The 21985-nt window shown below is 43.9% G+C and overlaps 3 protein-coding genes across 9 annotated transcripts in view; 1 reads left to right on the forward strand and 2 right to left on the reverse strand.

Annotated features, from left to right (window-relative positions):
- tom1l2a (target of myb1 like 2 membrane trafficking protein a) overlaps positions 1–8549 on the reverse strand; it is a 40785-nt gene extending 32236 nt beyond the window's left edge. For all 6 annotated transcript variants that reach the window (XM_066690234.1, XM_066690232.1, XM_066690230.1 and 3 more), the window contains exon 1: positions 8448–8549. In XM_066690234.1, coding sequence (XP_066546331.1) covers positions 8448–8499 — 52 coding nt within the window. In that variant the 5' untranslated portion in view covers positions 8500–8549. The remainder of the gene's footprint in view (positions 1–8447) is intronic.
- Positions 8550–8992: 443 nt separating this feature from the next.
- On the forward strand, positions 8993–18346 carry drc3 (dynein regulatory complex subunit 3). The gene is made up of 13 exons (XM_066690198.1): positions 8993–9110; positions 10260–10460; positions 10622–10738; positions 11185–11351; positions 11908–12054; positions 12927–13046; positions 13259–13371; positions 13594–13768; positions 16086–16217; positions 16411–16481; positions 16797–16920; positions 17063–17194; positions 17821–18346. The coding sequence occupies exons 2-13, from the start codon at positions 10301–10303 to the stop codon at positions 17929–17931; spliced, it is 1569 nt and encodes a 522-aa protein (XP_066546295.1). The 5' UTR covers positions 8993–9110; positions 10260–10300; the 3' UTR covers positions 17932–18346.
- A 192-nt stretch (positions 18347–18538) lies between these two features.
- On the reverse strand, positions 18539–21834 carry atpaf2 (ATP synthase mitochondrial F1 complex assembly factor 2). 2 transcript variants are annotated; one of them, XM_066690196.1, is made up of 9 exons: positions 21688–21834; positions 21426–21593; positions 21119–21163; positions 20824–20972; positions 20345–20442; positions 20000–20080; positions 19741–19853; positions 19205–19320; positions 18539–18940 (listed from the first exon to the last, which is right to left on the reverse strand). In XM_066690196.1, the coding sequence occupies exons 2-9, from the start codon at positions 21565–21567 to the stop codon at positions 18803–18805; spliced, it is 882 nt and encodes a 293-aa protein (XP_066546293.1). In that variant the 5' UTR covers positions 21568–21593; positions 21688–21834; the 3' UTR covers positions 18539–18802. The 2 variants fall into 2 exon arrangements, with proteins under 2 accessions (XP_066546293.1, XP_066546292.1); XM_066690195.1 differs by having other exon boundaries at positions 21426–21834.
- Between the last annotated feature and the right edge of the window lie 151 nt (positions 21835–21985).

Raw genomic sequence — 21985 nt, forward strand, 5'->3', positions numbered from 1 at the left:
CGAGGACCCTGGGGAGGGAAATTAAGATTTCCCATATTTGTTTTTACAGGCTACTTCAGTTCCTATTCCAATACTGCTAATAATCAGAGATGGCTTCGTAGTTGCTCTTCCGTCAGAGTGGTGCAGCGCGACGAGATTCTCAGTCCCTGACTACCTGTCATGGACGAATAATAAAGCTCCAAAGATTTATGTCACCATGACATCTTGGGAAACTGATTCCCCCCTACCCCAAAGCTCAGACAAGAGCGATAATATATGTATTCAGATTTCTCAATTATGATAGTATCCAACATTTCCCTATTAAAAAACGTTAATGCCCAAAAGCATCATACGGTTTCTGCCTATTGAGATATGCGATAGTTTCCTCTGTACACAACATTACCTCAGTTAATGGGAGCAGAACGGTCTATCAAGGATAACGGCACAAAAGACTTTCACAGCACTGGGTCCGAGTTCTCACATCAATCCCATAAGAGCACCGTTGGGATTAAAAATGGCACAAAAACAGGAAGACTGCGAAAAAAAACTGCAGTGTGAACAGAGTGGTTTCCCTCTGGCCATTCATCAAAGGGAAGGCACGAGTCAAAAAGGGCAAGAGCCGAACTGCACAGTATTAAAACAAACTGTACATTTTCTGTTGTCCCGATACTTTTGGTACAAGAGTAAGAATATTACTACTAATGCTACACTAAATTTATAAAGTGACAAGGAAGATTCAAATTCCCCCCAGAACCATACTTCTGTTGGACTAAAATGATAAAAGCTCAAACTGAAAACAAATAAAAAAAGTTAGATTTTCTATCACACTTGCATTTCAATGCTGGGAAAAGCAACAACAACAAAAAAAACTAACTTCCAGTGCGAGCTGGAGTGTTGCTGGCTGGTTCAAAAGCATCTGCCGGAGATGCCTCTCCAATTCTTTCATCTTACAGACGTATGGTTTAGTTCGTTATTTATTTAAAAAGGATACACAAATAGGGGACTGCAAAGATCTTTATACTTAATGTGTGTGTGTGTGTGGGGGGGGGGATTGGGAGTGGGATTTTGTAAGATCCTGATTATATACTTTAAATAATAATTCATCTATAATAGCCCCATCCCTTCTCTACCCAGATGTGTGTCTCGGAGGGTCTATCAGTCTGGCAGTCCCACACAACTCTCTACAAACCTTGAAAAGGCCTGCTCTTTCATCCTTAAACACACAACTCCCTTTGGCCAAAACAGCCAGAGGAATTTTTCCGTTTTGCTTTCCCCTCCCTCCCTCCTCCCTGCCCTTTTTTTACCTTTCTTTTTAAGATCAAAGCTTTCAGTTCTCACAGCCTACTTCTGTGGACAAGTACGTGACCTTACAGTGCAGAATAACAACATCCCACTCGCAGCACAACTCTCATTGTGTGCAGGTAACTGTAGACTGCAGCATTAATAAAACAACACAACACTTCAATTTCACAATTTCTGATTTATTTTAACTTTTATTCTGCCCCCAGCACTACAGAACTTCAATCTTTTTAGATTTCTTGAAATATAACCCAGTGCGCTTAGTCAAACTTGTATACAATGTGTCCCAGTTTAAGTTCTGTAGTAGTAACAGAAATCCTACTTAGTAGATGTTTTGGTTTAAGAGGTTGAAACAGACACACGCATGAAGACTTCTTGGTTGGTTAGTACTGTAGTACACTCTGGATTGGGATGCAAAATATGGTCGTCACTATACATCTACCTTTAGGACTTCTACATAGTGATAATGATTGTATGTATTCCATATGAGCACAGAGGAGAGCTATCCCACCCCTTCCCGACATGTTCAGCTTTCCTGTTCCGTCTAACCTGACCTTTCCACCACCCCCCCCACAGCCAAATGCACAGATCTTTCCCATTCCCTCACTCAAGAGGCAGGATATAGTATCAGCAATCATAAAGAGGAGTTCAATGACATTTCCCATGCCATGCTGAGAGTTCACTGTTTACTGTCTTGACAGAGCCTGGTACTTCACAAGCACCAACTGCACGATCATACAGGAAAACAGGGCCGAAGATATTTGGGAGCACACAAAATATCTTCTCTTAAGGTGTTTTGTAAAACTTGTCACAAGCCCCTTATCTGCAGATAGAAACAGCAGCTCTCACCGTCACACTGTCCAGCTTCTACACACATGCGCTTGTGTAAAACCCCGGCCAGGGTAGGGGGGGTGGGGGTGGGGGGAGTCAATTACAGCCGCCTTCACGTTTCACTAGCCCTGTGCTGAAAAGGTCTCGGAAGCCATGGGGAGAGAATAATGCAGTTTGACAACCCAGGAGGAGGGGGGCGGTGTTGAAAGGCCCTGGGCAGCAGGCCACAGCACGAGAGCCATGAGATCACTGCCTGCCCCAGCTCCTCCTTCCCCAAGCTCGGCTCATCCTATGGCGATTCCCCAATTAAACTTCCCAGGCGGGCCCACTTCGATCATTAGGAACTGCAATTAGACCATTCGAAAAGCAAACCCCCTGGATTGCCAACCTACTTCTGCTACACGGCCGATCCCACACAAACACACTGCTTTATCTCCCTGATTGCCTTATCCAATCCCTGTGGTAGAGTATATCACTTTGTCATGTGATATAAAATACTTTAACTAATAAAACAGTATGTCAGTTTAGCAGATAATGTATAGGCTAACACGCCTTGAGATTTGATGCTGTATGCATATAGTCTATTTTTCGTCTCTAACACAAAGATTAGGCTAGGACAGTGGACAGCTAGGATATTTGGACAGTGGCACAATTGTCATCATTTTGGCTCTGTACGCCACCACAATGTATTTGAAAGGAAACAATCTTTGCTTTAAGTGTAGACTTTTGTCTTCAATTTGAGGGTAGTTACACCCAAATTGGGTGAACATTGTAGGAATTACACCCATTTTATATGTGGTCCCCCCAATTTTAGGTGCTCAAAAGTATTTGGACAAATGAACAATCATGAATTAAATTGTGAGTTTCAATACTTCGTTGCAAATCCTTTTGAAGTCTGGAACCCATAGACATCACCAGATGCTGGGTTTCTTCCCTGGTGATGCTCTGCCAGGCCTGCACTGCAGCTGTCTTTAGTTCCTGCTTGTTCTTGGGGCGTTTTGCCTTCAGCAAGTGAAATGCTGCTCAATTGGATTCAGGTCAGGTGACTGACCTGGCCATTACAGAACATTCCACTTCTTCACCTTAAAAACATCTTGGGTTGATTTCGCAGTATGTTTCGGGTCATTGTCCATCTGCACTGAGAAGCGCCGTCCAATGAGTTTTGAAGCATTTGGCTGAATCTGAGGAGATAATATAGCCCTAAACTCTTCAGAATTAATCCTGCTGCTTTTGTCAACAGTCACATCATCAATAAATACAAGGGAACCAGTTCCATTGGCAGCCATACATGCCCATGCCATAACATGCTTCACAGATGAGGTGGTATGCTTCGGATCATGAGCAGTTCCTTCCCTTCTCCATAATCGTCTCTTCCCATCATTCTGGTACAAGTTGATCTTTGTCTCATCTGTCCATAGGATGTTGTTCCAGAACTGTACAGGGTTCTTTAGATGTTTTTTGGCAAACTCTAATGTGGTCTTCCGGTTTTGGGGGTTTACCAATGGTTTACATCTTGTGGTAAACCCTCTGTATTTACGCAGGTGAAGCCTTCTATTGATTGTTGGCTTTGACACAGATACGCCTACCTCCTGGAGGGTGTTCTGGCCAACTGTTGTGAAGGGGTTTTTCTTCACCAGGGAAAGAATTATTCTGTCATCCACCACAGTTGTTTTCCATGGTGTTCTGGGACTTTTGGTGTTCCTGAGCTCACCAGTGCGTTCTTTCTGAATGTACCAAATAGTTGATTTGGCAACGCCTAATGCTTTTGCTATCTCTCCAATTGGTTTGTTTTGATTTCTAAGGCAAAGCTGAAAGCAAAACATCCCAAACACAAGCAGGAACTTAAGACAACTGCAGTACAAGCCTGCCAGAGCACCACCAGGGAAGAAACCCAGCATCTGGTGATGTCTATGGGTTCCAGCCATCAGGCAGTCATTGACTGCAAAGGATTTGCAACCAAGTACTGAAACTCACAATTAAATTCATGATTATGTTAGTTTGTCCAAATACTTTTGAGCCCCTAAAACTGGGGGGGCCACATATAAAATGGGTGTAATTCCTACACAGTTCACCCAATTTGGATGTAACTACCCTCAAATGAAAGATGAAAGCCTACACTTAAAGGACTTCTTGATCGTTCCCTTTCAAATCCATTGCGGTGGCATATAGAGCCAAAATTATGACAATTGTGTCACTGATACACTGTGTCCAAATATTTATGGACCTAATTGTATATATATTTTTAATCATTAAATCAATAAGTCGGCTATAGTTAAATTCACACTATCAAACGAGTCACCTAATAACAAACTGCACATATAATAACTTTTCATTATAGGTCATTATAATATTTGTATAATGTGATATTTTAAGAGTTTATAATACAAGAGTTGTTTTGGAGACTTATCAGCCTGGAAAAAAAGGTGACGGACAAATAAATGAGTAATAGAAATATCTGGGCCTGAGCCAGTATGACTGAAAGCAGTGCCTCATGTTTCTATAGACAACATACATCAATTGTCAGTGGGGGGGAAAAAAAAACTTCATGAAGACTTCTTCTTACGAGAAGTGAGCTGCACTGTTTTGAAAACCAAAACCAATGTTACATTGTGAAACCTGCATCATGCCTATGGATTCTGACCCAGAAACAGTCTTTGGCAGGCCTCAGTTATCCATTCTGAATTCTCACTGGAAAACTTGGCAGGATGGTAAATGTTTTATGAATGGCGTCAGAGTCTCTACCGCTTCAGCACTACGCCACTATACTGCGTCTTTATACCGACAGTCCCTGACCAGCTTCCATTGATTACTTAAGACACATCTGGTCAGACTGTACCTATTATACAGCAACTTAACTAGAGGTGTAGCAAATGAGAGTCACAGTTAGGACCCCGGGCTTGTAACACGTGGGTTGCTCAAAACTCCAGCTGAGACTGTGCCCCTGAACGAGGAACTGTGACTGCTCTACCAAACAGAAACCGCTCTGGCAGTGAAATCAACCAATGACCATAACAATTACAACTGCATATTATAGGACTGCACATTTGTAGTATAGGAACATACTCTACAATGACCAGACTCCACTGCCCACAGAAAGCCACAGAGGGGAAAAGCTGAATTTAAAAAAGCGCTTCAATCTGGTCCTTAAATAACCTTCCGCTTCTTCTGGTGAGTTGCCATCTCCATAGTGACTCAGTGCTGAAGTTATGGTAGAAAGGGTGGGTTAGCATTTAAACTGGTAAACACCCGACGTCGGCGGGGACATGTTTGCAGATGCTGAGTGCACACAGGGAAGGGGGAACAAGAAGATGGGTTAAAAAGCAGCATGTGAAATCATGATTTTTCATTTATTCTTTTCGCTTCCAGATTTGCAACTCTGAAGCTCACCTGCATGTGGCCTACAGACAGACAGAGAGAGAGAGATAAAAAGTGTTTTCTGTTGTCATTATTTTGTTGATTGCAATTCATGTGCTTTCAAGTCAATGTTTCCTCTACTCCAGCACAGGACAGCATTTTCGCAATTGACATGACTCAAGACCACAATTGTGAACTTTGTGCGCAATTCTGTTCTGCTTGTTTAAGTATTACACATACTCAGGAATGGCGTGAACCCCAGTGAACTACCCATAAAGAACACTTTCAATGACTTGCTGCCTGAGATAACCATAGGCACATACATGTAAGGAGCTGTATACACGAACACTCCGGCAGTGGTAAAAATGGGATAAACTAAACCCTTTCCTTCAAGCACATCTGCCTCAAGTCCATCTCTTGTGGAGACTCTGGACAGGCAACAGTCGGAAATTACGCAAGGTTATCACCTGATGCCTAAGAGTGAAAAATAAAATATCAGTGTGGCTTTGCTAAGCAGCTGCTGTGTACCAATCTGGAATGGCAGCACACGAAACCGCATGTGTTAATAGGAACTGATGGTCAAGAAAAAGAGAAAGTGAGGTGGCTGCCCACTGCCTGTAACATTTAAAAATAAACAAGTTTACAAGCAGCCAGATGTACAACATTGTCTTACGATCTGAATATATACTTACAGATTAACCAGTATATTGAATCTAACCAGCTATAGAAACCAGGAAGCATTCAGGCTAGGTGAAGAGCCAGCATGGCGCAACAGCTTTATCATAAAGTCCGATGTAACCTGAGGCTCAGTTTCATATTTATTTTTGGCTTGGATAGGCCATTATGCTAATATTGTATGTTTGGTTGTAGCAGAGACAGTAACTGACGACCCCTGAAGTTCATCTAGCGATTACCTGAAAGGCTCTGTCTAAACTGGCTGAGCTAGTATGCTCCAGACCCCATCAACTCTTTATGTAAAGAGGGGGCTGCTATATTCACTACGAAATGCACCAGACTTCCACTTGTGATATCCGGTCCTCCTTTCATAGTTGATCTTAAAGTAGTGCTGGAAGTTGATTGTTACCAGTCATTGGGGTGGTTGGCTACCCAGTCAGGTATAACTAACTATGTTCCTTTTATAACAATGCCAATCCTATATTCACTCGTGATCACCTTGTTTGAGTCCAGCCTTGTTGTACCAACACTGCTGTACCCAGACTAATCAGAGCCACAACGACCTGCCAGTCTGTTATCTGCACTGTCTCACAAAACACTTCAGGAGCAGCAGAGAGAGAGCGAGAGAGAGGGGGGAAAAAGTCTGGAATGCATTCAAGCAGCCAGCTCGGGCTACACAAAAAACAGTCAAAATGAAAACCGGTCGTGCACAAAATTGGTTCTGGAGCTTGGATCGGTGCACAGTGTGAAGAACTCGCAGCCTGTGAATGCAAAAAAGAAGCTGTCTGACCTTTTCAAGCCAGAGTCACAGGCACTGGGCATTCAAAGCCAATCAAACAGGCATCACCTGCCTCAAGTCTGACTCTCAAACAGCAGAGATGACCCTTACGGTGCGGTTAAAATCTGACCACAACCCACGTGTCAGATCAATTGCGTTTTTGAATTTATGCAAAGAGTGCAATCGCAGTCTGGCAGAGGATGGTTTACTTGCATTAGATTAGGGCACTGTTCAGGGAGACTATGTGGATGATTAAGTGACAAGTATTTTGTAACCACTACAGATTCCAACTATTTACCTAGTTATCATGCTGCCAAAGAGAAAATAAGCCAATAATCTCTCTCAGGGCAGGGTTAGTCTTTATAGTATATAGAGGGGAGGGGGTGTCTGGAAAATTAAGAACAAGGCAGAAAGGCCACAAAGTGTTACTGTAAGGGCTTGAATTGTCTCAAGCAGGACAATCTGAGACTGCAATTTTAGAGACCTAACCAAGGACACTGATGGTTTTGTTTTGTAAACAGTGCACCAGATTTGGCAAAAATGAACCAAGTACTGCACTGAGAGTGAAACTTTACATAATATTATTATTATAACCGCAACTGTTAAGTAACCACCAGCTCAGGAAGGAAGGGACGAGATACCTCAGAAAAGTCAAAAGACAAAGGCAAAGAAGAGTCAGACAGGTCAAATACAGTGAGACTTGAATTAAAAGACACAACATATTAACCCCACTCCTGATCTAAAGGATCTCTATGTTTTCAAAAGCAAGTAGGGGTCTCAGCCCTGGGCATGCATTTGCTGGTGCCAGGTCTCTCCAGATCAGCATCAACGATTAAAAAGGGAGCAGACTGCACCGTCAGCTGCCTGCTTGGAGAGCAGAGTAGGTGCTCTCTGTCTATAGTGGCACTGCAGGACTTGGATTGGGTTTCTTTCAGTTCATTTAATTAATTAATTGACAAACAACGATATGCCGTTCTGTGGAGTAGTGGGGGACTGAGTTTGACAGGAAGCACAACTTATCCGACGTCCTTTGCGTCTGTGAGGGACAGTGCCAACCCTTTTGGAAACCGTGCTTCGATCAACTACTTTGTCAATATATATATATAAATTTTTAAATGGATTTGGATTGAAACGTTGAAACACTTTGTGAACACACACACACACACACATACACAGATACACGTTTATGTTTTTCTTCCACCATTTTTCTATTGGAAATATATATAAACAAAAACGGATGACACTGAAAATTATATAAATATATTGAGTTCAGGAGCGTGGTTTTTATGGAAAAACGCGAGACAGTCCAGTGATTTGAACCTTAGCCCTTCCATTTCAAGTCCAAGTGAAAATAATGTGAACTAGCCTAACAGACAGTCTGTTACTGAGCCAGGACAGACAGGACAATTAAATTAGTTACTGTGCGAGAGACACCCAACACGCATGACAAACGAAACAACAAAATACATATTAATCCTTAGCTGCATTCGTGTTATATTTTAAACAAAATTCTAAACAAATCCGTACTTACCTATGCATTGCCCTACAGGAGTGCTATATGGGTTTCCCAATAAAAACTCCATCTTGATGACAACAAACAATCCGTACTGACTGACACTCACTGGAACAGAGAACACCACCAGGCCCCACCTACGGGAGCAGATGATTGGGCAAAAGCTGTGATATCTCCCTTTGATTGGATATATCAGACGTCAATCAGGAGCCAAACGAAACAAGACCCCGCCCCTAGAAGAGGATGGTTGGTGAATGCACTGCCAGTTTTCCCAAAAGACGGATTTCATTGGTTTTGTGAGGCGAACCACCGATTTAGGGCTTTTCTGATTGGCTGTTCACCCCTGATTCCATTCTAAATCCTTCGCTCTGATTGGTTCGGTGTGTTGTAAACCTCGATCCCGATTGGTGTATTTTAGACCTGCTTTTTTGCAGATGCATTGATGCTTAATTATTGGCCTTGGACCACGTCAATCATGCTATCGGTTTAATACTTAAATAAATGTATATTTTCTTTGAACTGAAATTTGATCGACAATTTGCGAAAGGGGCTTTTGCGAAGTCAAAGTCTTTAATATATTATTTTTATTAAAAAAAATATTCACCATGTCAGCTTGGTTGTTGCTAAGCAACGCGAAGAGAGTCTATGGGTGTAGGCGGGTCAGACATTAAGAAGTAAGGGGTGAGTCTGTTATTGCTCGTTTTATATTTATATTATTTATATTACTACAACAAATCACAGCTTGCGTAGTTTTTTTGGTTAAGAAACCAAAGTTGTAAATAGTATGTAATTATGTAAAATACCACGGATAATAACTTAAACCTAACTTATTAAATTTTAAATGTGTTTCTGTTTAATCCGTTTTGTTTGAAAATGCTGAAGAATAAAGTTACAACAAACCGAGGATGCTACAGTGTGAGCATTATTATTACTACTAACAACTGTATTATTATTATTATACATCTATACCAACATTAACTGTTTATGTAGTGCTACAATTGTATTTACTCCAATGTGGTAATTTATTAGTATATAAGTCATAGTAGAGCAAGAACAATATAAGAAAAATACAAATCTGACTCTCTGACTCTGCAAGCAAGAGATCTCCTTTAAAGCCCAATCTAGTGTCACGCCCCACCTCCATCTGCTATACACTTCAGTGTCAGATAGTGGATGAAAGAGATGCATGTAGCCTGGCACAGTGCGGTTTCTTACTTTGCAAGTCTGTTTATCAGACCAGGCGGGCGTTGTGGCAGTAGGACCCTGGGGATGCTGCTATGGTCTCTCAGTTGGCAGAGCAGCTGCGGTTTCTGAGCATTCTGTTACCTGCACAGTATTAATATTTCACCGGGTCAGTCAGGCCTCAGAGCCTGGCTCCTAATTGGCATGGGGCTCATTGTAAAATGGCCATCCTTCAAAAGGCAACAAGTGTCACAGGATGTGCTGTCCATTCTCAAAAGTCAATGTTAAAAATACCCTTGAAATGAGAATTAATTTGGGTTTAGGCTTTTCTAATCCATAGCTTGTCCCAGAGCTGTATGGTTAAGGGATTTCTTTACAGTCCTCCCTCATTACAGTGCCAACCCATCGGTAGTCAGAAGGATGGGGATTATAATAAGGTTTCTATGGAGAGAGACAAATAATCCTTGGTGAAACTATACCCTTTTTGCGATGGGTGTTGGTCAAATGTAAGAGTGGTCTCCCTTAAATTAAATAAAAAGGATTGCATGGACCCAAACCTTATTTTTTTTATATAATCTTAAGTCACAGTTCCTCAGTTGTTTATTTTCTTTCTTGCTGATACTCTCCCAATAATTTCCTTTCTGCTAGTGTGAGTTGTGGACAGCAGCGGTAGAGGTAACAGTAGCAGTATGAGCCAGATGTACGACACAGTGGAGCCCAGTGTGGTGGATGAGGAGATGCTGCAGAGGGCTGTGGAGGAGCAGGGCCCTCAGAACCGGGCCGGCCACATTGCCAAGGAGGAGGGCATCGAGTTCAGAGAGGTGCACCAGCTGCGCCTGGACTATAAGAGTGAGTATAACACTCTGCCAGGAAGAGGGAGAACACAGGCTCACAATTCATAGACGTCTGAAATAGCAAATTAGTTATAATGTGTGTGTTTTGGGGAGGGGAGCTATATCAAGTTGGGGAAAGGAAGCTATGTTTTTTGGCATCTGTCCGTCTTTCTACAGACATCCTGAAGATTGACCACTTGTGGCAATTCACCAATCTTACCAAACTGCAGCTGGACAACAACATCATCGAGAAGATCGAAGGACTAGACAGCCTGCGCAACCTAGTGTGGCTGGGTAATAATAATAATAATAATTAGGAATGTATCAATCATTTGGGTAGGGAAAGAGGTGCAACAAAAATCCTGACTGAACAGCTTCATGAGGACTAGATATCTTGGTATAGTACTCTGTATTTCATCTGACGTTCTTTGTTTGTTTTGGTAATACCTTAAGACAAGATGAATGAACAAAGGTCAATAAAAAGCCACAGGAGGACATACTCTGAAGTGTAAGGTCACCATCTGTAAAGATTTCTTGCAGATGTCAGTGTGTAAGGTTAGCATTGCAATCCTAAACCAGCGAGAAATAAGACAGGGAATTTTCATAGATTTATTTGAATTTTACGCTTAGTCCATGTCTCCCTTATTTTTATCCAAGGAGACGATAAAAGTGCACCGCAGTGACTTTAACCAGCTGACTGTCCCTCGCTCCCTCTCTCTATGTCTCTCTCTCTCTCTCAGACCTGTCATTCAACAACATCGAGGTAATCGAGGGACTGGAATCGCTGGAGAAACTGCGGGATCTGAGTTTGTATAACAACCGGATCTCTGTCATCGAAAACATGGACAATCTTCAGCAGCTGCAGGTCCTCTCCCTTGGAAATAACTTCCTGGCCCAGCTGGACAATGTGAGAGCCTCCACCACTGATACGCATCTCACACACACCTATACAGCGGCAGGAAAAATATGATCGTAACTTACCACAGTCCTTGGCAATTGAAGTATTCACTACACAATATATATGTTTATGTCAAGAGTGAATATCTGTAAATATGAACATACAGAAGTGTTAGCTGTAATGCAGAGCCATGTAGCATCCACAGTTGACATATGTACCATGTACAGGACATGAAAACAGTCTGCTCTGGGTCACACCACACCGCTAAATAAAATGTCAAACAGAAATCTGATTCTGCAGAAAGCTGAAGCAAAGTTCTGGGAAATCAGTCACTACGAAAAACTAGATTGAGACTGAAAGAGTGGATTGACCCGTATCTCTGGGACATACTTTGCCACATGATCGAGACAGTAGCACATACAGGGGCAGTTGTGGGAGAGAGAGCATTCTCATCCAAAACCAAAAAACGGAATTCAGTTTTGTGTGAATGACAAACATTCTTCCCACACATCCGCGGCCTCCTCCACCTCACTTTTCCATGTTATGCTGCTACTGTGTTCTGCAGGCAGTTTACCTGCGCAAGTTTAAAAGGCTACGTACTCTGAACCTGGCTGGCAACCCCATCCACAAAGACGAGCGCTACAAAATCTTCATCGCAGCCTACTTGCCTGAGCTGGTCTACCTGGACTACAGGCTGCTGGACGACAACACAGTGAGTCACCCGCACAGAAGAGCCCTAGGCCACTGCCGTTCTGTCTTCCTACATACAGAACTCAGTGAAAAGATTTGACCTACTGTTGCCGCTATATATTCAAGCAGCCACTGTACTGTGGGTTATAGGTTATTCTTAATCATCAGTCACTAAATACCTTAAACAAATGGCACCTTCCACCCAAACTCACTTGGTCATTAGATTTTTTAAGGGCTTGTTGCCAGATAGATAAAATGCCATAAGTTTTGAATAACTTAAAAGTTTTAAATCTGTATGATTTTCCCTTAATGCATAGACTTGGAAGTATGTTGAGAAACTTAGTGCAGCTCTCTTATATAGCAAAAACATTTAAGGTGAAAGTGAAATGAAGCGACAACATACTGGATAATAGCTTTGTGTATATGAGCCTTTTACCGTGTTGATGTCACTTCCCACCAGCTCTAAAAAATATACAAATTCCCCCCACCCCCAGTTCGAGGAGCAGCCTTTCAGCTCTGAGGTTTAAATCCAGGGCCTTACTGAATACACTGCAGAAGAGACCTTTGAGTTCTCCATGATTAAAGCAAACTACCCCTGCCATAAGTACCCGTCAATATAGGCTAGACCGAGGTTAGGCAATTCTGGTCTTCAAGGCGTCCTAATTCCTCTGTTGACTCCAGGTCTTAGTAATTTGCAGTTTGATAGGTACTTACAGACCCTGCAGCAATCCCAGCCTTGAGTACTGGAGTTGCCCATTCCTGTTCGAGACAGGAATGAAGCAGACAGAATGGGAACCAAATCGGCCAGGAAGACAAGCTAGGAAGAGATTGTGGGTGCCGTGAGTGTACAGTGATGTGATTACGAGTGCTGCCATTTTACTATGGTTGGCGCAGCGCGAGGTGGCCAGCGTGCAGTACCAGTACGCCATCGAGGAGCTGAGACAAAATGAGGCCCTGGAGCAGCAGGGGCAGGAGGAGCGGCACAGGCAGGAGGAGGAGCTGCAGCTGCACAAGGTATCCTCAGATGCAGGAACTCTCTGCCCGCCTATACAATTAACATGCCAAATCAAATATCAATATTACATCCGTAATTCAGCTGAACCAAAACAAATCCAGCTTGTGTAAACTGTAGGCCTTGATCACACCGTAATAGAAATACTACTGTGACTTCTACCGCTGCTGATGATAACACTGTCTGATGGTTGCTGTGGTTCTTTCTGTAACAGGCCGCCTATGTGGAGTTCCTGAATGGTCCATCTCTGTTTGACAGCATGTATGCTGAAGACACAGAAGCTGCCAAGCTAGCCTACCTACCTGGAGTGGCCCAGCTACTGGAATCATATCCTTTCATACATTTTGTTTCCCATACACAGTGCAGTCATTCTGTGGGGGGACAGCCCCGGACATTTTATCCAAGTTTAGCTTATCCTGTACCCCCCCCCATATAAATGGGTTACAGCAGAACAAGGAACCCAATTTTCATTCTTGTTAAGTATGATTAAAGGTTTTCTTTCAGGAAATCTGCCCCTGGCTTCAGTGACCCTCCTTAACCACCGCTCACCTACAGCAGCCAGTTTGTAGCACTGTGTCAGCAGGTGTTCACGCTGGGGCTGGAGCAGCACGAGAGGAGGGAGGATGAGGTCAGCGCCTTCTTCAGTTGCATGGGCGAGGCTGTGAGCAACAACCAAGAGAGGGCGGCATTGAAAGTGAGCACTTTCGAGAAGGAGAGGCAAGAGGTGCGTCAGGGAAGGGGAGAGACTGCAAAGGGCAGGGAACACACACACTTTAACAGAACCCTTCAGTTTGGATTTGAGCATCTTGTCACCTCCTCTTCTTCTGTTGAATCACTAGTTATTGAACCCAGATCACCATTACAACCGCACGCTTGTCCAGGAGCAATAAAAGAAACATATGATGTCAAAGCCACCTGCTATTTGTGTGCCCACACTGCCTAGTCATTTATTATTACATTTCTTAGTAGACACCCTTATTGTTTGTTTTTACATACAATTACCAATTCATACAGCTGCGGTTGTATTGGAGCAATCTAAGTACAGTCCCATGCTCAAGGGTACAACAGCAGTGTCCCCCACCTGAGACTGAACCCACAGCCCTCCACTCCAGAATGCAGAGCCCTGACCACTACTCAACACTGCCGCCCAGAACTATTACATTACCAAAGACATAAACAACAACCAGTTCAGATTTAAAAGCAAGTAGTGATTTGAAAATAAAAGAATAAATACAAATGTCAAGCTCAAGCTATAGAATGCATTCTAGTCTCCTGTACTGGATGCACCACTTGGGAGTCCTTAAAATAATTATAATTCTGCAAAATAAAGAAATAAAATAAATGGATCTACTCATCAGATATCTGTGAACTTGGAATAATTCTGTACCCTATGAGCTGGCATCAGGCACCTCACTTCCTCTCCTCTCCATCGAGAAGAGCTCATTTGTCAGCCCATCTTTGCATCAGCCAGGCCTGGGCCAATCTGCTGCGGGTAACCAGAGAGCGCCTGCAGCCCAGGGTTGCTATACCAACGGGAAACCTCAGCAGCTGCCATAGCGACCCCAGGCTGCCGACAATAAATCAGACATCCGCTCTGGGACGGAGATGAAATTGTAAATTGAAGTTGATTGCTCGGAAAACCAAAAAAAAACAGGAGCCAGCGAAGAAAAGTCCCAGAGGTATTCGATACAGTGCGTTCAGGAGCAAGCGTTACCTGCAAGAGCTCTGATAAAAGCAAATCAGCACAGCATATTTATATGTTTGTGCATGAGAGAACCACTAGACACAGAAGCATGAGATAGCACACACTTTTTTTCCAGCCTATTGTTACTGATACTCCATATCAAGACTGTAGAGAATTGATTTGAAGCCAGAAAACATAGATCTTCTGCAGTTACTGCTGATAAAGCTTGCAACAGCTCACACCCAAATAAAAGGCCAATTATTCCCTCCTCACCCCTCAACATAGACTGAGGCTTTATGTTGGGGTCACATCCAAATTCATCACTGCTTAATTAAGGGTATGTATAAGCTTAACGCATTCATTGAGTTTTGCTTTTAAATCCAATTAAGAGAAGCGATGCGGGCAAATCCTCTTACCGCAGCACCTTCAAGAACAGTTTCCTCATCCTCCTCAGTAGGGCCGCTGTCAGCAAGGAATTGTAATACTTATCCCCCCTGAGAGACGGTTAAAAGGAAAATCCCAGAAGGTAAAAGCTGCCCAAGAAGGTTTATGCCACTAAACGCCTTTCATGTACGTGGCCTCTCAAAAGACAAATCTTCTGCGTGAATAACTCGGAACATGTTTCTCACATGTATTTTGTTTTAATCTACTAATTCTTGGTACTTCAGTTTTTTCTTTTAAATGGTTGTAACTTCCTCCCCTCCCTTTCTGCATCTGAGAGTCATATATTTTGTACCATTGGAGGTTTGTGCAGGGTCGCAGATGAATCGGCAGCTCTGCCAATGCCTACCCAGCTTTGGTAGCACCGCTTCTTATTACACTACAAGGCCGCCACTCACAAACTTGCAGTTTGAATGATGCAGCTCCCAATTATAACATACTGTAACAATTTTATTAAATGGATTTCTGGACTGATGTCCCAACCTGTGCCCACATGGCAGGCCTTCCCAGGTAACTCCACATTACCTAGGTATGTTGTCTAATAGTGTTCTGAGATTTATTTTTTGGGAGAGTAATATATTGTTTTTGTTAGGGAGATCCCCATCCAGGTAGTTTTAATGGTAACCCACCCAAATCATCAGTTTCTAAAGACTGGGAACATGTTAGTGATTAATTGAGTGAGTTGCTTGTTCAATTAAGTTCAATCTGCTCCTCAACGGCTAAAGGGTATTCAGGTGTTAGTTAGTTCCAAATGATTTCTAAATCTAATTTACCATCACAGCTGTTGAATCACTCAATTGAATGAAAGATTTCCAGGTCTTTATGAACTGACGGTTTAAGGGTTGGCCTCTAAAATCTGCCAAGACTTGAGCTAGGGTACCCCTTGCTGTGAAGTTTCCCCTCTTGTGCTGCCCAGGTGTTCAGAGAGCTGCAAAAGATGACTGAGCCAAAGCTGCTGGTGACGCGGCTGGCCCAGTGTGTGGAGGAGACTGTTCAGCTGTGCGACTGCCTCATGACCCTGGAGCTGCAGCTGGTCGACCAACTGGAGGTGAGGCGGAAGGTGCACGAATAGACAGCTGGTTCAGTATGGACATGATTGGGTGCTGGGGAGGATGGGCCAGAATATATGGGGTGTAGGGGTTGCTGTTAATGGAATTTAGAGATACTTACAGTACAGCCATGTTCCATGTCTGGCTATAGACACAAACCTCTCTGACTCACTCACTGTGTTTGTGTTTTAGGACATCGTCAAGGACTTTGAACGGAACATCTCTGATATGGTGTCTGGGTTCATTGAGACCGTACAGGGTATATATCCTTTCTCACTATCTACTTCTGCAGGAAAGGGCTGGGCTAAGGACATGGGCAGTGTGGAGTTAATGGGGGGAAAAGTCTTTCAGATCCTTTTCCATGCAGGATCTTGGCAAAAACAGCCAATTCATTGTTTGGCTGCTTCCTAAGGAGCTGGTTGTACAGAAGGAGCTGCACTGAGACTAATTGGCCAGTCCTGAATTTGACTGCTTTTGGTGAATGTGGTTGAAGGTGGCAGTAGTAGTAGTAGTAGTGGCGGTGGGGGTTCTAGGTCCACAGTCCTTCTTGTATCCACTCTTCCTTATTGGGAGTTCACATTCGCCCAGTGCCGAGACCTGGAGAACAACCACCACGAGAAGCTGCTAGAGATTGCAGTGGCAACCCTGGAGAAGGTGGCCAAGAATGAGCTGGTGGAGGACCTGTCTGACGACATCCGTATGGTCAGTGCCTGGGCTCCAGTCCTAAACGTAGCCGATGACCCATAAAGAAGACCTTAATTGTGTTACTTTGTTAAACCCTTAAAACAAGGGTTAATTGTTATTAGTTTAGCTGATCAAGCAATTGTCCTTCTTTTCCCCCCAGCTGCTGGTGGATAAGGACACAGTCATCAATGCAGTCAGTGCATCCCATGACACACACCTGCTAAAGATCGACAACCGGGAGGATGAACTGATGACCAAAATCAACTCTTGGAGCACCACGCTGATCGAGAAGGTAAAGCCATGCAGGGGACTTACACCACCCCAGAATGACACAAATCACAGGCCCACAAGTTCCTTACACACAGTGATGTGGATTTTGGATCCAAACTGCCACTGTATTGTGTTATATAATAGAACTATATTGCAGATTCACTTGTGACCTTCCAGAGGGATCTTCAGTCAATAAATGGCAAGCAAACGGAGAACAGAGAATCACTATGGGATAACTGGCCTTCTTTTCTTCCTAATGACACAGCCAGTCTGAGGCTGTCACAGGCCAGAAGCTAACAGGCTCCCAGTCACAGAGATCAGACTGGCCTGGGGCATTTATTGTGGGAGCTTTTTGGTTGTCCAGCAACACAATACAAGCATTATCTCCCCTGAGAATAGACAGCCGAGCTCTGCAGAGACTTTCTCTACTGCTGTGCAGATTTAGTGTCTGCGAAGAGACGGGTATAAATGGGAGTCATTTCTAGGGAGTTGTTTTCCACTTGCAGATAACTAGAACCCCAAGACCAGACTGCAGTGCTCTACACAAACGCAAAGGAGCACACTTGAATGGCGCTTGATGGTATGCCCCCCCTTTGTCACACTTCTGCACTAGAAAGGTCTAAAACATACATTCTCCTGCGTCCACAGGTCCACAGCGATGAGGTGGAGCGAAACCGCAAGCGCATTAGTGAGATTCACACATACATTGACTACCTGAGAGAGCAGCTGGATGACCTGGAGCTGCAGGAGACACTGTAGATAGACGGAGAAGTGGAGCTGCAAACAATTGCATTTCATAAGTTGTTTTTTTTACAAAAAGTGTGTTCGTTGCTGTTTTGTTTAAATGCCTCATTTAAAATATCTTTCAGACACCTTATTTCAGAAACTACCATGTAGTCCAACCTTTATGGAGATGAAGAAATTATCTTCCAAGTTTAATTAACAGAAATCCAGCCACGCAGTCGATGTCACCAAGCAATGTCACAGTCTGGTTGAAAGCCTTCCATTACAGGAAACTTACAGCACAGGGAGGTAAACAAACCCCCAAACACATTTATAAACGCAATCATGTCTGCACAATTGCATGGCAACTGCTGGAAAACACACCTCCTACAGTCATTAGAATTGTCCGGAATTGCAAACCACCAAGATTGTAGCTTCCTATAATCTCCAGTAACTGCTGGCTCTTAAATTACAGTTCCAGTTATAGCAATAGCACAGATCTTGCTACTCCCCCACACTGTTCACTGGACTCCGGGACTCCGGCACTGCCATTGCCATTCAGCTCAGCCTGTTTACTTATGCAACAGTGCCATCTTCAGGACTAAGATAATTAATGGAATAACCCTTTAATGAGAGACAAAAGTAGCAGTTAATATTTTAATGGTGACGCACAAACAAAAACAAAAAACACCCTAGTTTGGTGTGTTTCAGGTATCAGTCCATTAGGAGTCAGTCCAGGAATTCTTGATTTTTCTTCCCACTCACTAGAGAGTGGGTGAACACCTTGTTTACAAAACGATTACTGTATTCATCCAGACCTCACAGCAGTGTGTGTGAGGTTAGTAAAGATCTCACTGCTACGCTGGGGGGTGCCGGTGATCCGGGGGTTGCTGCCAGTGTTGAGGCCTCAGTCCTGTAGCAGTTTGCGCTTGATGGTGGAGCTCTCCGAGGAGAGGTGCACAAACAGCGTCCCTGCAGCCGTTCGAGCAGACAGCTCAAACATGTCGTAATCATGGGCCCACTCCACACTGCCCCAGTGTTGGATCTGAGGACAGAAAGAGACTTCATAAAACTGCCCCCGAGCTCCAGGGCAACAGGGAGATCGGTCTGTTCTAGAAATGAACTAAATTGCATGAATTCTTATCTGATCACACAAGACAGGCCTGGGGAACAGTGAGGATCTGGAGAGTAATATATCTGCAGCAGGACACAAAGCAGAGTGGCTTTGGGCCATACAACGATACTAACACAGGTGTTTTAGCGTAGAATTTAGAATATGAAATGGGTGCGGCTCTGTGTCTCTGGGTACCTGGTATTCCTCCTCCAGGCGAGACAGCAACACCGCCTTCTCCACCGTCAGGTGTCTGTCGATCAGCCCGAAGGACAGCACCACTGACTTCAGCTGTGCAATCACAAACTCCAGGCCTGCCAGAGAACACATAGACAGAAGGAATATGAATTGAGCCATTGTTCACTGTCAGTGGTGCAACAGCAGGAGGGCAGGCAGCTACTATTAGTTTGTGGGCTGAAGTGCCATCTATTTGGAGGTGTCTGACCTGACTGGAGTGAGAATGTAGCGCTCATGGTATCAGCCAATATCCAGAGCCTTGAACATTACTCCTTACGGCTCTTACTATTTTCTTTTCACACACAAAGAGTTTCACACTCTCACACACTAAACAAGCTGTCTTTCTTAGGACATCTGTAAGAAGATAAAGATATGTATATTGTAGAACACAGCTCCTAGTATCCTTAAATTAAATGCTTCCAACTGTTCCTACTGTCATTAACAGACTGTTTTAAGGCTGAGACATGAATCCAGTGCCGAATGTGTGGAAACTGTACCTGTCAGGGCCCAGAAATTGTAGGAAGCCAGGTGCTGTCGGAAGGTGTCTTTGGTCTCCTGAGGAATGTTGGGTCCCAAGAGACTGGAGGACGAGCCGATCTCAACATTGTACCTGTGGAGGGAATCCCAGATGTGCGTCAGGCAAGAGTGACTCAATTCACTTTTGTGGGTTGGGTCAGAATCAAGATCGCACACAAATGCTGCAGCTTGTGATGTCCTTCAGATCAAAGGGATGCCACCCAGCCGTGTCAGACCCACCTCTTCTCTATCCAGTCCAACACAGGGTCCCACTCGTTTCTCTGGAGCTCCACCAGGCGCTGAGGCTCCTCTACTCTGTAGCTGCGTGGAAACGGACAGACGACAGTGTCACACAATGCCCGGGAAACATCCCTCTGCCCGGACCTGCCCTCCCTGCAGGGGTCGTTAGGTTCACCGTGTATTGATGAATCGTGATGCATCGCGGTAAGATACAATACACCATTTGTGCATCATTCATTGCAGTATTTTTATAATCAGTTTAATATGACATTATGTACATAGGCACCACAAATTTATGTTGAGCAAACAGTACAGCCGCCACATCCCCTCCCTCTCCCGCCTCACCAGATGGTGTCAGTCTCCAGGAATTTGAGGGCGGCTGTGATCAGTTGCTCCTTGTTCCTCTGTGTGGGGTTGTCCAGGGCTGTATTGCATAGAGTAGTCTGAGAGAGACGGCACACATTATTTCTACTATTAGAAAGGGATGGAGATATATTTCCTATGATGCAGCAGTTGGATCCATTTAAGTTTAACCTGCACAGAATTACTCAGATGACATCCAAAAGCACTTACTTGAGCAAGCAATATTTTAACTTAACATCTGCTTAGGTGAAAGTTTTCTCCACGTGATGTAACACTCAAAATACTCAACATTAGGTACTGACTGATATAAAGGTTGTATACAATCTGAAACATCTCAAAATGCTACACAAAGTAAATCTTATATTGACCCGGCCAAGAGCAATGACATGAGCATGGAAGTTTTATGACTGTACTTCCCAGGACTCCAAGCAAAAAGAGACAGAGAGAGATTAATCTCCTACCAGGTGCATGGTGTAGAATTTGAGCGTGTCCTTCTGCAAGTCCCACTCTGTGGCCACGGCCACCGCCAGGGCCTCATTGGGCACGGTGAACAGCTTGCCCCCGGGTGTCTTCAGCTTCCTACGGTCCAGATTGATCTCATACACTCCACCTGCACGAGTTGCAAATCACACAGAGACGTGCAGGGAATGGGTATGTTGATTGGCTAGAGAGCATCTAAGTACATCATTCTTCAGAATAACAGCACAAATGACTTATGCAATCTGACTGGCTGCACAAGCCTCTATATCCACATACCTTCTCCTTGGGTAATACTGACATCCTGGTAGAATTTCCTCCTCCCTGTCGGATAAGGAGAGAGACATGCTATAAAATAACTTCAAGCCCCTTATCTGGAGTAATATAAATTACCAAATGCCACTGCAGACTGCGTGCGACACGGTGGATTAATTCATTCACATTAAAGAACTAGGATTGATTTTATTTTTTCAAGAATGTGTCTTTTCTGATCATAATTCACAGCTGCTACAGATGTAAAGAAATTGGTAGTAGAAAAAGATGCAAAGCAATGTGTATCGGACACAGCAGTGGTCCAGCTCCTTACCCGAGGTGGCAGTGGAGTAGGTCGGTGCGCTGCTCTGGCGGGGGAGGCGCCGGGTCAGAGCTGCCACAGCCGCCTGGCAGTCGCACGGCGAGGGGAGAGGGGCGCTGCAGCTCCCGTACAGCCTGGACAGACTTCGCAGCATCTCTTACTGAGAGAGATGTCCTTACACTGCTCAATAAAGTTATAATTGTATGGCAATCGATTAATCAACGCCTACCTTTCATAACATTTTTTTAATTGCACATATAATTCACTGCATTACCAGTCGAAATCTCGTTGACTGACTCTTTGTAATTTGTGTCCTGATATGTTCTTCAATGTCTATATGGAGAGAATGCCGATTGTAGCTAATGTCACTCAGCCTAAACGCATGGGTGCCGCCATATACGTGACCTTGCGTGGTGTCTATTTTCGTCACACAAACCGACGACGGTATCAAATAGGGAGGCGCCATGCTTTTCTCCCTCCAATGACAGTCGAGGTAGACGGGGAAACGTGACTGCAACCACGCAAAACGTCAAAAGGCAGGATTGTTGGGAGCTGGAGTCCTGGACCGGGGG

This window comes from Amia ocellicauda, chromosome 17, assembly GCF_036373705.1.
Source record: "Amia ocellicauda isolate fAmiCal2 chromosome 17, fAmiCal2.hap1, whole genome shotgun sequence".
Lineage (NCBI taxonomy): Eukaryota > Metazoa > Chordata > Actinopteri > Amiiformes > Amiidae > Amia > Amia ocellicauda.

Bases quoted from the DNA above. Each gene is read 5' to 3' on its own strand.
- drc3 (XM_066690198.1), top strand. From the start codon at position 10,301: ATGAGCCAGATGTACGACACAGTGGAGCCCAGTGTGGTGGATGAGGAG. The intron at 12,055-12,926 runs GTGAGTCACCCG...TGGTTGGCGCAG, and splicing joins GGCTGCTGGACGACAACACA to CGCGAGGTGGCCAGCGTGCA. The intron at 16,218-16,410 runs GTGAGGCGGAAG...TTTGTGTTTTAG, and splicing joins AGCTGGTCGACCAACTGGAG to GACATCGTCAAGGACTTTGA.
- atpaf2 (XM_066690196.1), bottom strand. From the start codon at position 21,567: ATGCTGCGAAGTCTGTCCAGGCTGTACGGGAGCTGCAGCGCCCCTCTC. The intron at 19,854-19,999 runs GTGGGTCTGACA...TTCCCTCCACAG, and splicing joins TTGGACTGGATAGAGAAGAG to GTACAATGTTGAGATCGGCT. The intron at 18,941-19,204 runs GTACCCAGAGAC...TTCTGTCCTCAG, and splicing joins GCCTGGAGGAGGAATACCAG to ATCCAACACTGGGGCAGTGT.